The sequence below is a fragment of the Poecilia reticulata genome, linkage group LG17 (assembly GCF_000633615.1).
Source record: "Poecilia reticulata strain Guanapo linkage group LG17, Guppy_female_1.0+MT, whole genome shotgun sequence".
Taxonomy (NCBI): domain Eukaryota; kingdom Metazoa; phylum Chordata; class Actinopteri; order Cyprinodontiformes; family Poeciliidae; genus Poecilia; species Poecilia reticulata.
Window position 1 is genome coordinate 412,596 of NC_024347.1, and position 17,635 is coordinate 430,230.

Consider the following 17,635-nt stretch of genomic DNA (forward strand, 5'->3'; position numbering starts at 1 on the left):
GTGCGTGCTTGTGTGTGTGTTTGTGTGTTAAGTAGGTAGTAGTGGGAGAGCCCACCCTCTGATGCGCACCCGGTCAGGGCGAAGGTGCTGAAGTGGCAGGAGGTCCTCAGAGCCACCGCTCTCASTGCCACAGAGGGCGACGAGAAGAGGAGGATAACGGTGGATGTGAGGAAGAAGGGCTGAGAGAGGTCGTGGGTCACATTCACTACCAGTGGGTTTCGATAGCATGAGGGGACGTGCGTGCCTGGGGAGACGGAGAGGTTTCAGCTGAATGTGYCAATTTATGATTGATTTTAATCCCAGGAATACAATATAATTAAGGTCAACAGCTCAACTGTAACMTGCAGTATGCAAAAAATAAAATAAATAAATAAAAATAAAGATCAGTACCTAATGAGTGATTTTTGCCATTTGCATCAGATAGGAGAATGGTGACTGTCCTCCTCCATGGCTCCCCAGACCACGAACCATCCGAGGCCAAGTAAACCATAACAGAAGCAGCCACACCAGGATGGAGGAACCCCACCTGGTCCAGTGGTATGACCACAACAGGATGAGGAAACCATGTAGAGATAAGTCATTAGCAGTTGATTGGTTGGTTAAAATATCAGATGTAGGTGTAGTGTTCATTATTTATGGAGAAATTAACATATTTATTGGCACTGCTGGTAAAGATGAGTAAAGCGTTATCGGTAAGGCGATGASRGTTTCACAATATTAGAAAATCCTCATGGTGATAATATTGGTAAATATATCGATGACGATATCAGGTGTGATGTATGCTTGTCTTTTTATTTCCACTCATAATCTGTGCTTCCTGCTCTATATGTCCTCTAGACATTTCGGCAATGTTATTTATGTCTGTCCAATGTGAGCTCCTGCTGCCGTGAGATTATGTCCGACTGGCTAAATATTGCTTTAGAAAGACAAATACAACTTCATAACTCTTAACATATATTAGAAATGACTCCACTCCAGATATATTGTGCAGCCCTACTAGCAATACCTTTAAATTAAATGTAAATATGGGATGTTTCTCATTGATACTTGACTTATGTAAGTTGATAAAACTTGACACTTTAAATTAGTAAGTCATAAGTATCTGTTTTCCTGAGGCAGAATTATGACACAAGCATACAGTATATGTATGGTGTATGTGGATGGTGAATGCATMCGTATATGCATTCGCTTKAAAGCTGCAGTTCGTAATTTTTATTWAAAAAATTATTTTTTCTTTACATATATGTTGAAACTGTCACTATGCCGTGACAGTACAGTGTGAGCAGGTCATCACTGGATCTTTCAACACAATGAGGTTTGCCAGACAAAATCAAGTTTCCTAGCTGTGTAGATTACTTTGTGTTACAAGACAATATGGCAGAAATAAATTAAGACTGACTTTAATCCTCATCTTTCTGAAGACACCATGGAGTTTTATCCTTTTGAAGTCAACAGACTTTGTGTGTCATCCTCAAAGGAATTCAGTGAGCATATTACTTTCAGAAAACGTTAAGAGCCTCGTAGAAAAGCGAAGGTTCTTCCAAACAAACGCAGCTAATTGAGACAGCTTCTTTTTATAGAGCTGGCGCAGAAAGATGAGAGTGAAAGGCTGAGGGATGCTCTTCAGACAGCCAGACCCGAAATTTTAGACGAGGGAGCTCCTTCAGACAGAAGGAACCTAAAGGAAAAGGAGATATTTCATGGAGAGCTGCTGGCAGACACAGGTGCTCTAATAAAGGATTTTCAAGATGGCCTTGAGCCTTGAGGCTTCAGGGAAGTGTCTGATAAAGAGGGCCTCCATAAAAAAGAGCAGCGGTGGAAAGATGAGACATTCAGCAAAGTAGTGGAAATGATGAGACAAAGGATAAACATGACTGAGTATGTGCAAATAAGGAAAGAACCAAAATTGTAGAGGACCCTGCAGTCCAGAGAAGAGCAGACAAGGTTGTGAGAGCTCACAGTGAAACGAGCAGCTGGCCAGCACTAAATCTAGGACCATACCGCTGATTATATTAACTGTGGTGGTGGAAACAGGAAACTGTTAAAAAACAAAAAGATATATACATAAACTAGACAAACGTCTGAATTATCCATCACGTTTTCACATGTTTTAGGATCCATCCAAAACTGCGAAATGAAAGAAAAGTAATAATAATAATACATGGTTTTCAGTTTGTTTGGTTTTTTTTTTTTTTTTTTTACTATTGCCTTACAAATAAAATCTCAAACGGTTTGCATTCATTTGCATTCAGTTTCTCAACATCAAACTTTGTGGAACTGTCACTGCAGTAASAGTGACAGTTAAACTCTTTGTATCTCTGCCAGATTTGGACAACTACAGACTCATATTTTTGCTAATTCCTCGCAAATTAGTTGAAGTTTAGTCATATTAAATGGAGAGGATATAAGGACATCAGATTTCAAGTTTCGCTCTTAATTGCATTTGGATATTGACTGTRGCTTTTCATTCTCACAGTTGACTAAGATTTAGGCCTTGTATACTAGTAGCCAGATCTTTATAAAATTAAATATGCCCGTCCCATTGTTTAAAAAATATAGAAATCATACACATGGGATCAGTTTCATAAAAGATTTCATCCACATAAACCTACTCAAATACGCCACTGTGCGTTGTTTAGAACATGCCCAACCCATAGGGGGCAGTGTAGTGCAAAGCAAAGACCTATGACCTTCAAAACATCACAACTTCCTGGTAGGAATTAAATATGGCATCAGGAGGTTTAAATAGCGTTTTAGAATTTAAAGTTATTAAAATACTAGACGATGTCGATTGGGAATCATGTCAAAGTAAGCATGTGGACATATTGGTGCAATATCTGACGCAAACTGTAATGTGCGGGACCCTAAATCTTGGTTTTCCTTTGTACACATACAAACACAAATATGGAGTTTTCTCAGATCTTCGGTTGGAGTCGTTGTCATTTTTAGTAGTATGAAACTGAACTTTCATGTGAATGAAAGGCCCAAACACATAAAGCTGTATTACTTTTCTCAGCTATCTGGCTACATATTGGCTTTGTGTGGAAAAGTCCTGCTCTGCCCCAGTCACCATTGCAGGCTCYAACAAAAGACTGTTAGAGGCTGCAATGGAGCCACGGTGCTGCCACCACCATGTCTCACAGTAAGGAGGGTCTGATTAGATTAATATGCAATGTTAGGTTTCTACCACACATGGTACTGTGCATCACATCCAGCGACTGCACCTCTGTCCAACTGTTTGCTTTGTCCCCTCATGGCTTGTGGCAAACTGCCACTGTTTTCCTCATTTCCTCAGTCAGTCTGATATACGRCTGTTGATTGAGAAGCTGCTGGACTTTCAGAAAGCTCTGAGTTAGCTTTGTGCAGTACTATTTAAACAATACCTCTGAGTCACTGCAAACCCCTTTAGCCAATTTCACAGGTTTAAATTTCCATCTTTTCTGCTGCTGCTAACTGATAGCTTAGCAGTTACACTAACGCCAGAGGCCCATCTAGAAAATAAGCTTTGGACTCACCACARTGAAAAACAAGGTTTGTTCAATTTAATTTCAGGGAGTTGGAATACTTCTGCAAGGGACTGGACTGTCTGAATAAAACGCTGAGCATGCTGTTCAATCAGTTTCTGTCTAAATAACAAGTACCTTTTATTCATTAATGCCTTTTTAATGAGAACAAAAGCTGTATTATATTTGAAGTATTCATATTCATTAGAAATGTATTTATTATCCCCCAGCATTTAATAAAAGGATTCTAATTATAAAGACGAACTATATTATGATTAAACATYCAGTTCTGATCCTTTTTATAACAATTGTTCTTTCATCTGTCCATATTGGAAAAACAGAGGAAACYTTTTGTTCTCTAATTAAGAAGAATGAGTTAATTATATAACACTTGGTTTTTCTTTTTATTATTAATACAAAGCCAGTGATTGCTAYTAAAGGGATTCAGATGATTAATGTCSTCTGAGCAAAGAAATACAAGGACACAATGTAAATAGAGAATAAGTAGGGAGTTAGTCATGACTTCTAATTATCTACATCATTAGAACCCGCGATTTACCATTGACCTGAAAAATATGCAATTATTGTTACTAAGGCATGGTATGAATCATGTAATTGTTAGAACGGTAAAAATATGTGCGTGTGCAGAGGTTTGAGCCAACAATCCCTTCAGTCTATTGTAAGAAGYAGTGGAAAGCTGTTAAAGGTAGATTAGCCACCCACAGTCATTCAGTGGATGGGTAAACATGTAACATGTACATACCTTTATCCAGTAAGAGTGCTCCAGGCCGTTATTTGYGTCAGACTGGGCGGTGCATGGGAACCAGGCATCACCGTGTTTGTCGTTCACCTCCAGGTGCTGAAAACTACAAAGCTGCACACAAAAGGCAGAACAAGACACAAGAGAAAATAAGCAAATTATTCAATCACCTTAAAATGCCCTCATTCTCAATGAGTATTATTGCAAACCTCTGCGAATGGCTACACGGATCTCTGTACGTATACTCATAACCCGCAGAATGTTTTCACATTTTGTCACTTTACAACCAAAAACAACATCAATGTATTTTATTAAGCAAAGTATTATTTAATTGTGACACTGAGAGAAAATAGACACAAATTTTAACAAAYACACATTTGTACTGAAGTATTCACTCAGAAGTGAAGTATCAAAACTATCTTAAATTAATGTTTGGGCTTTGATTGGGCCATCTTAACATAAAAAGGCCCTTTTGTATAGTTTGTTTGTTTGAGGATGATGTTGTCCTACTGACACATTCTCCCATTTGAGCTTTGGATATCTACAGTTTCTGTGCAGTTCTGTAAGTTATTCAAAGCCTGAGTTATTAATTTTTATTCTCCCCAACTTTATCCATAGCCTGTCCRCCATGTTCCTTTATCTTCATGACACAGTTTGTTCCCTCATTTCCTCTATCAAACCTGTGAGACCACTGTGGAGTCCAACTCTGGCTCTGCATAACGATTGTATGACGTCTGAAGCCAAATGACTCTACTGGGTTAAACTTAGGCTTGATTAAGGTTACATTTCAGATCTATTTTTAAGAAATTTATAAAATAATTAATCATTTTCCTTCTACCTCACCATTTTGTGTAAATTTTTAGTCACTTTATCCCACAAAGTCCCAATAAAATACATTGATTAAGTGACTAGTTGTAGAAAAAGTTCAATGKCATAACGGCTTTTGCAAGGCTCTGCAAATAAGCAAATACTTTTTGTCAAACACAGCTAAACCAGGTTTCATTCACAATGTTACCTTCTTAATTACTGCGGGCCTACTTTTGTTTCACATTCTTGGCCAAATATTTAGCTGCAGAGCTCATATTACTAGATTTGATCTGCCATCCAACCAGTCCCAAAATAACATTTGTTTATGTTCCATATTCAGCTGTTGGTGGAATAATGTTCTTYGTGTCAATAGTCTCAATTACAGAAATCAGAGTTCAGGAGGGTTTGGCATTTTATCATAAGGTAGGACTTGATAGGTCACGCTGACTTTACTCATGACTCTTGGATTCCTGTTCTTTATTGCATTTCCTTTCTTTTACAAACACTGTGGTACAAAAGCGTCGCCTCTTTGCCAACTCTGAGGTCAATAATCCTTCCGTGATAAAACTACCTAGGAGGTTGTTTTTGTGTGCTACTTCAACAGAACCTCTGTTTAAACTTACCTAACCTCAATTGTATTTTGGAGGTGCATTGTTTTATGTGTGACCTTGTGGCAAAAAACTGCAAGTTAAAAAAAAAAAGAAATTGTCCTTAAAGCTACTGTATGTGATTCTTATAAAAACTATGTTTTTTCATATTTGCATAACTGCCAACACTTTAAACATGGTAGTGTCAATATCATCCTTTATGGAGGCTTTACATCAGCAGCACTTAGGAAGTTATTCAGAGCTGACAGAAATATGGATTTAGCTAAATATAGGGCTAGCCTGAAGGAAAACCTTAGGATTTTAGCAAACTTCTAAATGTGGAAGGACGTTTAACTTACATCAGGATAATAACAGAGTAAAAATATAATAGAGGACAGCAAAACACATTCTTGCGTTGCAGTGGCTCTATCATAAGYTCATCTAGGAATCTGTAGCAAGACTTGAAAATTACTATGCAGTGACGCTCTGCATGTAAAGATGGATTTGTGAAAGTTGACTCAGGGCTGAAGATTGTAAATGCAAATTGCCTTCACAAATTGACAAACATTTTCCTTTCGCATCACAATAACACAGTTGCCGCATAGCAAMGATGAAAAACATGTCAAGATGTTCAATATAGATTTTATTTTTACATGAGGACAACTCCTTTAAAATATCTTTAGTCCTTTTGACATTTGYCCCTCACAAAAATCCAGTGTTATCTCTTGAAAACTAATATCTAAACAAAAAGTTTGTTTTGTTTTTTATAAAAAGGATACTTTCAGGATTATTTATTTCAGATTGYAGCTCYTCCATTGCATAAGGATTTGCAAAAATCAGGATTTGAACAATTTCTGCCTTCTATTTTATACCTTGGGAAGGGATGGCTCCCCTGTGGCAGCAACTGCAGGGCAACGTTTGGGGTCCTGGTGGGAAGCGGAGGCACTGGAAGCCCACTGATCTGTGTAGCCCAAAGGTGTGAAGTAACCACAGTCTTGCACGCTTGATCCCCGCTCAAATTCTTCACACACGCCGTCGCCGTCAAAGACATAACACTGACTAGGTTCACCTTAGGGAACAGAGGAAAGAAAGCGAAGACGATTTATGGAAGAATACACAGCCTGTTCTTTTCATCTGGCAAGGTGTACACTTCTCTCCCACTGTCAGACCATCATCCAAATCTATTTGTCAGTGAACCAAATCTGAGCAAATCTATTTGGTATTTTCTTTGGCAACTCCACATGACAGCCACACCAACTCAACTGTGCCTCTGGTGTCAACAGGCTGCAAATTACGGCAAGACATGAACTTTGACTTCGGTTCTTTATCAGAGATTACCGTAACTTTGTGATATTAACAAACAGAAACTTAATCAGTGACCTAGCCTGTTATTTTCATCTTGACGGCGCCTCAGTTGACCTTAGGGTGTCTGTGGGAAAAGAAATGAAACTACTCATTAATGCAAAAAGAAACGCATTGTACTCTGAAAGGAATCAYAACCAAAGTGAGTCACGAGAAACTACATTCCTCTGTGTCTAAAACAGAAATCTACCTGATTTCTTGACAGACTTTTTGGGAATTCACTAGAGTAAGCTGGACCAAGGACAGAAAAGAGGCACTAATTGGGGCAGTAAAATACCAGAACCGTAGGGCAAGAGCAAAAGARTCTGGAGGGTTTCACATCTGGGCAAGGTGTCAGTGGCTGGAATATTGAGCAACATATTTATTAACCACAGTAGACCAAGAATGGTGGGGAATTATGGGGATGTAATGTTCAGGGACCACCAAATTCAGACAGATAAACATGTGAAGGCAAACCAGTAAAAAATATTGTGTGTTGTTAGACACAGAAGATAGGAGGCAGTGGCTCTAGAAATCTCAAGCAACAGAGACATTAGGCAAAACACACAAAAAAATAAAAGTCTCATTGGTACCAATGATCAGTTGTTTCTGGAACTTCTTAGACAATTGATTCTAGGAAGTCCCAGAAACGGCATCGGAGATCTGTCTAAAAGAAAATTGAAACAGCTAAGATACTGCTCAACCCTGGGAAACTCAGGCACTTTCAAGGTGATATGACATAAAGAGCTTAAAGGTAGCCAAAATGGACAGCTGCTGTAAGCAGCTGAAATAAAAGATTTTACTTGCAGTGTGTTAAATGTCACGAAAGATTTTTTTTTTCTTAATGTCTCACATTAAATCAGATCAAACTTTTCCTATTACAGGTCAGCTAAGATTAATAAAATAATTTTTATTTAAAGCTTTTCTTCATTTGTGGGAAAGCAAGGTGGCCAACAAGCTTGACTCAGTTACACCAACTGTGTCAGAGGGAATAGGCCAAACTGTAGTCAGAAGGTTGTGGGGGAATACCCAAAACATCAGGGGATGAATTTGTGCATGACTAAATGTGGTGTAAAGTACTTTGGAGTCCGCTGGACTAGATAAAGTTTTACACAAGTGGTACAGRCAATTTATCATCTCGCCCAAGTCAAACAGGTTAGCATTTATAGCTGAGCGTTTATAGTTTAGCAACTGTAGATAGTGCTTCTAAACGTTAAAGAAATGTTTGCAAAGTTCAGAGTTTTAAGAAAATAAGAAGAAACAAAGAATCAAAACCACAAAAGGATTAGTCCAATTTAATGTCAGACAGTGAGACGAAAACGCTAATGTGTCCCTTAATACCTCGGGATATATAGGTATGCAGGACAGAGAAGGTACTTTGATACAAGTCAAAGAAAGGTCTCTGATCTACGAACAGGAAAATAGCATAGTGAGAGTTAACTCCATCAAACAAATGTGGTAAGTGAAAACCCAAACAAATATTCTGTCTATGACTAAGATGTTAAACAGAATAATTGGTTTTAAGAGTAGAAATTTGCAAAAATCTGTTGTTGCCAATTTTTTTTTCCTTCCTAGTCATGTCTTTTATTGTATAACAGGAGATGTAATAGTTTCAGTCACGGCATGGCAGGGCCTGTTGTGAGACGGTGGTCAAGRGGAGGGGAGGTTTGATGGGTCTGCCTCAACTTTTTTTTTCTTTTTCTCCCCCTGACAAATAAATTCACTGGATGATGGAAATTTCAGTCCTGTAACAAGCTCTCGTAACATAAGCCCTTACAAAATACATGAATAACTACCATCCAGCTGCCAGTGGAAACAATACATGGCATGAAATAAAAGCAATGTGCTCTTTGATCTCAGCTGACCTGTACATAGTCTTTGCAATATTTTGAAGCATTTATGAGAAAGAGCTTCTGGCAAAAGGAGAGCGTCTAGGCAAACATACCTTGATATGGAGGATAAATGTTAAATCTGCTGAGAAGGAAAATGATACGACKGAGGGCTTGATGACTTGCTTCGCTCAGCCTAATGTCTGATCTTATCTGGAATGTAATCTTTCATATCTGCTTCTTTGCCAGAAACCATGACTGCAGACCAACTCATGATATGACCTAATGTAAAAAATAAACAGAGTTTTCGGCCTTGGGGTTCCGAAGCATTCTGGCTAAATTCCCTTTTGTGTTTTGTCGTGAAGCTTCTGTTGTGGTCTGTTTGCATGCATGAGGGTGGAGACACAAAACATTTTTGTCTTGTGGTGGATTCACAGATGACGGGGCCACTCTTTGCGGCATATTTTGTTTGTCTTTTGACTTGTTTTGCTGCATGTTTTTGGTACGTTTTACAGCTTTTCAACCACCTGACCTGGGGTTTACACAGCCTTTAAAATTAGACTGTTATTCTGCGTATATAACAACAGAATAAGTGGTCGTTAACAAACTTTATAAGACACAATCTTGAACACGCACCAAGTTGTTTTTTGGACAATAAGACAGTTAAATCCAGAACAAACTACTTCTAAATGGTTCCAGATTTTGATACTGAATTATTCCTTAAAAACCTGTCTAATGATAGCCATATTAAACCTTTACTGTTCATGTTTTCAATAACTAAAAACTGCTTATAGAAATATATATACAGAAAGATTATTGATTAGTCCCTGCAATCAGCAACTTCCTAACTATGAGGTTATTTTAAAAATATCAATTTCAGTCTAAATCCTAGGTTTTTATAAATGTTTATGTATTAAACCCATCAACTTGTGTCATACAGCTAAAACATTTAGCAGAATATTGCCTTCAGTGTGAATGACTTTTGCTGAATCTGCCCAAAATCTCACATTTTTCTCTCCAGCCGGAAAGACGATCCATTTGGAGTGTGTCACAAACCATGTAGGTTACAAAGCTGTGACCAGATTAGCTCAATATTGAACTTTGTGACCTACCAGCAACATGTGGGTGGCAAGACAGTAACACAGCAAACCACCCTCAACGCYGTAGGAGGAGGTTAACCTTTCAACATGACAACAGCCCTGAACGTTCAGCTAGAGCTGCAATAAAATAGCTCAGATCAGTGTTGTTCACTCCTTTTTCAGTCCTGTAACAAGCGCTCATAAAATAATCCCTTACAAAATGTATGAATAACTACCGCCCAGTTGCCAGTGGAACAAACACAAAGCTTGAAATAAAAGCAATATGTTGTTTGATCTCAGCTGATCTGTGCATAGTCTGTAACATTTTGAAGTATTTATGAGATAGCGCGTCTGGCGAAAGCAGAGCATCTGGGCAAACATACCTTGATATGGAAGATAAATTTTAAATCTGTTGAGAAGGAACATGGTAGAACAGAGGGGCTGATGACTTGTTTCACTAAGCCTAATGTCTGATCTTATCAAGAAAGGAATCTTTTGTTTGCCTTAATTTGCCAGAGAGGATTATTGTTGACAAATTCATAATATGACCTAGTGTAAAAAAAAAAAAAAAAAGGATTCACCCCACAAACCTCGTGACAGAACCTCCTCAAAACTTGGTTTAAGCCTTTTCATTTTTATATCCTGTAAAGTTCTGTCTCAGAACTTGCAGCTATTTCTCAAAGCGCCGTCTGCAGATGTGAAAAGCTGATAGAGACATGACCTAGCTTTAATGTCAGACAAAAGCCTCGGTTTTTATTTCAGTTGTGACCTGGTGAGGCTAAAAAAGTTGCGTAATGGACGAAAATGTAGAAACATTCTTTACAGATAAGGCATGACAGTCAAAGACGTAACTATTATTCTWAGCCGTTTTATGCAACTATCTTATCCGACTMACTAGTTGATATTTGAAAACACAAGTTTCATTTATCAGAAGTAAAGAGACAGATTAACACCAACATTAATAAAGAAACATGACGTTTGACTGCAGACGGAGCTGTGTGTTTTCAAGCTAACCAGTGTTTTTCACTGATGTATCTTAGCCAACCTAATGTCAGAATGCTTTTCAAAGAAAACCATGGAAAGTTAACAAACCAAAATCTTGCTTATTTTACCCCTTGCCTCATCTGTTTTCCCTTATGTTGCTGTGATGTTGCATTAATGGTTTGTGGAATCCACTCAAGCCAGAAGCTTTTATGTCTTGTAAATGCAATTTGATTGGCAGAATAGCTCTTACTAAATGCTGCTGCGTGCACAAATGAGAGCTTTTTGGCAGATTAGTGACTACTCTTTCACACTGAAAGTTTATGTGCTGCTTAAGTTTAATATGTACGACCGAGGTTGGCGATTTTAATGTGGGACATCGTAAAAGGGCTACACTTTCTTTGAAAGACGCAATACAACATAATGTGTTTTCTGAATTGTGTACACACCAACACAATTGAAGCCCATCTCTTTGAGGCATTTCTTAGTGCAGCCGTCACCATCTAACAGATTGCTGTCGTCACACTCCTCTGCCCTGCGGGGGGAGAAGCAGCAGCATCAGCAGCAGCATTTCCAGCTGTTTCTCTATTGGAAATACTCAACCGGTCACCAAAGTTTGTGCAAGTGAACAGCACAGACCCCTGTATGGCTCCGTCCCCACAGTAGGCCTGTCCAGGTGTATAGACAAGAGGCGGAGAGGGGAAGCTGAGGAGGCGGCCGGTCTCCACCTGGATCGTGTACTGGTACTTCACTCCCTGCGTAACAGAGCTGAAAAACATAAGAATAGGCAAATKAACTTTTTTCTATGTATATCTATTGAAATATTAAATATTTCTGTTGAAAAATTTAGTCCTYCTTGAATTTTTTTCCTCATTTTGCAATTTTGATGGTATTTAATGCTAAATGGTGAAGTAAGAATTCAGTAATTTGGAGTAAGGATGCACCCAAAGGTTGCAGGACRCCAGCCTTTTCAAATAGGAAATACTTTGAAATACTCATAAATTCCCAGCAAAACACATTACAGTTTGTGATTGTAATGTTAAAGTTCTAGGGGTGTGAATACTTTTGCATGGTGTAATAATCTTCAAAACTTTTAYACCTGCTATGTTCTTTAAACAAGTAAGACTTGCATAAACTGATCGTATCTACAGAGAAATATAAAAAATGAATGTCAATATGTGGGTTTTAGTGCCAGATTTTGTTTTTGTATGAGCGAGGCAGAAAACTTTCTACTATTCCCAATGAATGCTGTCTGTCTGAGTCATTTGGATTATAAAAGGTTTTGATATTGCAGCAGTAAAAGTGAAACTTACTGTATTCCCTATCTGTAACCTTGCAGTGTACAATGTCCTTAAAGCCAAACAGTACTGTGACTCCAGTTGATGATTATTGATCTGTGTTGGTGGGCAGTGCCTATAAAGAGAGTCTTGTCTGACACAAATATACTGCGTCTAGAACCAACTTGAAGTCACGAACCCCAGTATCCCAGGATGGGTTCAGTTTGTCATCTTWTAAAAAGTTTCCTTTATTAATAATGGATGAGAAAAAATTACTAATTTACTTCACACTATTTTACAGTGRTTTTTATCTTTCTTCTTCTCTTTACCTCCCCCTYCCAACCACTGTGATTATTTAGTCTATTCAACAAATAAAGACAGATTGTTTAAACTTGCTTTTGATTTGGGACAAACTACCACGCTAAAGTTGTAGGAAAAAACCACATAAACTAAAAAACATTTTCACTGAGGGTGTTTGTAGCAAACAAACACTCTGAAATAGGATCAGACATCATATCTGAATCATGTGAAATGATCTGCAAACTGGGCTCAGATCTTCCMAGAATGCTGCCTAAGCAGGTGATCACAAATAAATAGCTCAAAGCAACGTTTTTGAAGCAGGAAATCAACTTTACTATCAAGTTTTGCAATTAACTCTAACTGCACTGAATTATGTTACACACAGAAATTCAACAGCTTACTAAATAAGTCAGAAGAGTCACTTTTACCCRTCKATCCAAGTCAGAAATGTAATGCAATAACCCTTAAGAAAACATGTAATTCTGGTCAATTTTAATGTGTTATTTTACTGCACTCTAAGGGGTATGTACCAGAGATTTTTTTTTCCACCTTGATTTATTATTGGATTAAGACTAGCTATAGACAGACATYTTAGTTTTAAATAATTTGGATTTSAATATGGAATAAAATATGTTTTTGAATGTGTCATCTAGCTAACTGCCTGCATTAATAAAGRATAAAACTCATTCATAAATTTGAGCTGGATTCAGGGCATGACTCTGTCAGTGATCTCTGATACTTTAATATGCGTTGTATATAAAAAAAAAAAAAAAGTGATCTCAGAGAAGGAATTAAAAAAAGAAAAATTCCCAGCACTCTGTCGACACGTCTCTTTAACGACTTCCTCTCTCCCTGTATCATTTCTAATTGCCATTGTTTTTTCCCCGTCTCTTTCCACTATCCCACACTCTCATTATTTTTCAAGCTTGTTGCTCTCCCTTCTCCTCACATCAGCCTCTCTCTGCCCTCTTCAGTCCCACATAACTCAATTCCCGCCGGTCCTTGCATCTTTTTGCACTTAGATGCAGCTTGTGTAACATAGAAGACGTGTTCTCTGAAAAATAAGCTGTTTTTGAAGCCGTGCGCATCTAACATCTCGCCTGCCCTTTAAAAYGGTGACAGCTTCTCAGAAATTCAGAACACACGTTTGAAATCGACAGATCTGCAATCATGTGCTACAGACGCCATATCCACACACTTATACCAGCTCTTAATGTATGAAAAAGCATTGCAGCCAAGAAGTCATATATTTCGGGTGAAGGGTATTTCCTGAAAAAACAACAAAAAAATAAATAAATAGCAAAGCTTGCGGTGGTTGTAGTTGGATTCCAGTAATCGTTTGGACACCCCGCAATATGAGACAGGATACAAACTGATTCAAGTCAGCCTGAAACTCCAGCAAGCTTTTGATTAAGTATATGGCTGTTGAAACAGATTTGGATCAGCTACACACGGCATCCCCGTGTTGGAACCATTTGTGTTCTGAGCTTTTTAAACAGAACCAGACCCAAACACTTTTAAAAGACATGTCTACAGATTAGTAGATCTGAGGACACATACACTCCGATACGCACTGGAATTTGCTTACGGCCATATCTTTTTCCTTTCTCTTCATATTTTCCCGTGAGCTACTTACATGTCAGACTATAATGTGTGCGTGAGATTATCTGCTGGCACTTCTTCCACATTTTTGCTAATATTTCATAGCTAATCATATAACCTTAGTCATTACTGGCAACAGGCAAGTAATGGCAAAATACCAAAATACAGAGTATTTTGGTATTTCCCGTTAAGCGCCATGGCTATCTTTTGCAAAACAAGTCATTCATCCAAGAGACTCTCTATAAATATGCTGCCTTGCAAAAGTATTCAAACCTCCTGATCCCTTTCATATTTTGACACATTGCATCAAAAGTTTGTGGATGCATCATCCACAAACTTCAATTTATTTTAATTGGGATTTGAATGAGACAGACAAATTAAAAGTAGTGCACAACTGTCATAAAGACCTAAAAAGATGTAATTTTATTTTTTTTAATCAAATAAAAAATCAGATCCCTTTACTTTGATACTCCTAATTGAAATCCAAAGCAAGATACTACCCTTCCACGTTCGCCCAATCAATAGTCCCTAAATAGAGTGAGCTGGGTGTAATTTAATCTCAGTATCAATCCAGCTGTTCTGCAAAGACCCAAGAAGTTTGTTGGAGAACATTAGCAAATAAATAGCATCATGAAGAGAACAGGGACACAGCAGGGAGAAGGTTGTAGAAAAGCTTCAAACAAGTTCTCACTTTTTGAGTATCTGAAAGAGCACCTCTCTATCATCATCCAAAAATGAAAAAGCTACTACTTCAAATCAACCAAAACATGGCCGCTCATTTAAACTGACTGAGTCTGACGGTGCATTCACACCAGCCCTGGTTGTCCGTTTTAATAGAACTCTAGTCCGTTTGTCTAGATAGTCCGCTTCGTTCTGGGAGGTGTGAATGCACAATCAGACTCTGTTGCAGACCAAAAAAGCAAATTCTGGCCTACCTAAAGACCTAGGTCTCGGTTTGAATTAAGTGAACACCATACAATTAAAAAAAAAATGCAAGAGTCTAATGCTAGAGGGAGAAATTCGTCAAGTGAAATCCCACAACTGCTAAAATCTGGCGCTACTTCCTTTTTGTTTATATTTTGTGAAGAAGAAAGTTGGGCTTATGTCTTCTTTGGAGGTTTTTATGTTGCTTCTTTCAGTAGTCTTTAGTGCAGCGCCACCACAGGTGAGGGGGTGAACAGTTTGGGGTTTTTTTTCAATTAGTTTGGATCAGTTGACTCAGTGCAGTGGGAAAAGCAAACTGCACCAGCAGGAGATGTAGCCAATGTTGCAGTTTTTGTCCCCAATCAAACCCAGTCTAGTGGACTGTTAGGTGTGAAAACATCCTAAGAAACAACCAAGAGGCCAAGGGCATTAGAAAATGCAAAATAAGGTTAGATTTTTGTTTTACAATTTTACCTTCTTAATAACTGCAGACCTACTTTGGACAAATTATTAGCTTTAAAGCTCATGTTACAAAATTTTTTATGACAGAAGTCTCAATTACAGAAATTTGAATTCAGGAGGGTCTGATATTTTAACATAAAGTAGAATTTGTCAGGTCACTTTGACATTATTTGTGACTCCCGGATTGTTTTCTTTATTACTTTATTGGCTAAAGGTGATGCCACCCATTTCAGGTCCATCTAATTCCACTTTTCCCACCATATGCACTATTTTGGGCTGGTCTCACCCATAAAAGAAATAAATTATGCTGAAGTCTTTGGTCAGAATGAGAGGTGAGAAACGGGGAATACATACTCATGCATTTAATTTCTGGTTGATGGTCACATCATGCTCGACAGGTCCTCGTTCTTTATTCCACACATCTTTGGTTGCATCCAATACAGAACTTATTATCAAATAACAAACATTTMTAGTGAATCAGGTTGGGTACAACCTGCTGGATGAGCCAACATTGAGCCGTTACCTGTCGGTGAACGTTTGCCCCATCTGAGACGGAGGGGATTTGCTGGTAAATGCCGGCTGCCGCTGAATTCGGAACTGCACAGGCTGGCAGCCGGAGCAAAGAGAGCTGCTAGGGCCTGAAGACAACATGGCTGCATCGATTTCCATTTTCTCATCAAACGTGGAGAGTTTGACGGCCGATATTGCAGCGTTGTTGGTGTCGAGGCTCAATGTTAGGGGCATGTCACAGAAGACATGCTGTGGTCCGAGGTGAATGCTATTCCCCACATCTGTAATCAGCTCAATGTTGGACATGGAAGGGTTGCCTGAGGCGAAAGAAGAGAAGTGGGGACAAACACATCTATTTAGGTGCCATTGATTTGTCTTAAGCAACAAACTATTACTGCCGGTTTGTGTAAAACTAGAAGACTCATGTGCTTGTGTGAGAATTGTTTAAAATACTGAACACTTCCAGTAGTATAAATGATTAAAGAATAAAAACAAATTGTCTGTAAAGAAATAAAAAAGGTTTGCCCTGTTCAAATCTTACAGTTTGGTGAGCTCCTGATTGTTAAAGTACAAGTGAACAAAAACTTTAAGAATAAAACTGCTATCCCCCTTCAGAAAGAAAATTACAACAGATTAAATCTGGTAATGGATTCCACTTAAAATGACAACATTCAAAGCAACTACCAGCATACTTTAGTGTCATTATGCAAGCAAGTTCCCCCTGAAAGTAAACTACAAGATCCTAAAAGAAATTTCTAAAAACACTAAAAGATAAGTGAAATTACACATATTATGCTCATATTTTGAAAAACATTCAGATTTGCAAGTAAAGTCAAGATTGTTGACTTCACAGAAAAAAACATCAAGCATGTGTTTGTGTAAAATCACAAATTGAACATACTAGTTATCTGCTAACACTTACTCGTGGATGTATAGGTTACCCATAGTGTGAGTCCGTGTGGAACGACAGGGTGCAGGAATCGTAGAGTTAGGATGCAGCCCTCTGTTTCAGGGCATGGCGACGTCACGTTGGCATCGTAGAGACTGAGCTCAGGACTCCAGGCCTGCAGACTGGGTTCACAAGCCTGTTCCACATCTGGYGGCCCTGAGGTCAGAAACATCGTAATGTAGAAACAAGCAGATGCACCATACGGTAACTCCCAAAAGTCTTCATACCAAATGATATTTTTCCACGTTTTGTTTTGTTACAAGCAAAACCTCTGGTTTTATTTGGTTTTATTTGTCAGTCTATCAAACTGAAAGTTTTCACAAAATCATTTCCAAAACATAAAAATGTTAAAAGTCAAAACTTTGACAAGCATGTTGAAGTAGATATAAGAAGTGCTTAAGGTACATAAATATATTGTGTGCAACCTAAAAGAAGATTTCCAATAACTGTCCATTCTGCATCATTAAAATGCAAAAGTGCTTAGAGAGAGTTTCTTTGTCAGACTTTAACCTGAACTCTCATTCGTTTCTAGAATTTCTCTTTGTCCCATAAAAACTGACTAGCGTGCGATTGGAATTTAAATTTAGCAATAGGTACTAGTATAAAGCTGTTTCACAAAATTAAGATCTACAGTAAACTATATAGGAAATAGACCAATATTCTTTCTATATTAACACATAATAAAGCTACTGGCAATATGTCTTTCACTTATGTCCTGTCTGAA

The 17,635-nt window shown here is 38.1% G+C and overlaps 1 protein-coding gene across 1 annotated transcript in view; it reads right to left on the bottom strand.

The window, feature by feature from the left end:
* pappa2 (pappalysin 2) overlaps window positions 1–17,635 on the bottom strand; it is a 66,158-nt gene that overhangs the window by 24,401 nt on the left and 24,122 nt on the right. Inside the window, exons 10-17 of the mRNA XM_008432917.2 lie at window positions 16,885–17,067; window positions 15,976–16,279; window positions 11,527–11,655; window positions 11,337–11,422; window positions 6,530–6,726; window positions 4,267–4,377; window positions 391–526; window positions 70–244 (exon numbers count right to left, since the gene is read on the bottom strand). Of these exons, the coding sequence (XP_008431139.1) occupies window positions 70–244; window positions 391–526; window positions 4,267–4,377; window positions 6,530–6,726; window positions 11,337–11,422; window positions 11,527–11,655; window positions 15,976–16,279; window positions 16,885–17,067 (1,321 nt within the window). The remainder of the gene's footprint in view (window positions 1–69; window positions 245–390; window positions 527–4,266; window positions 4,378–6,529; window positions 6,727–11,336; window positions 11,423–11,526; window positions 11,656–15,975; window positions 16,280–16,884; window positions 17,068–17,635) is intronic.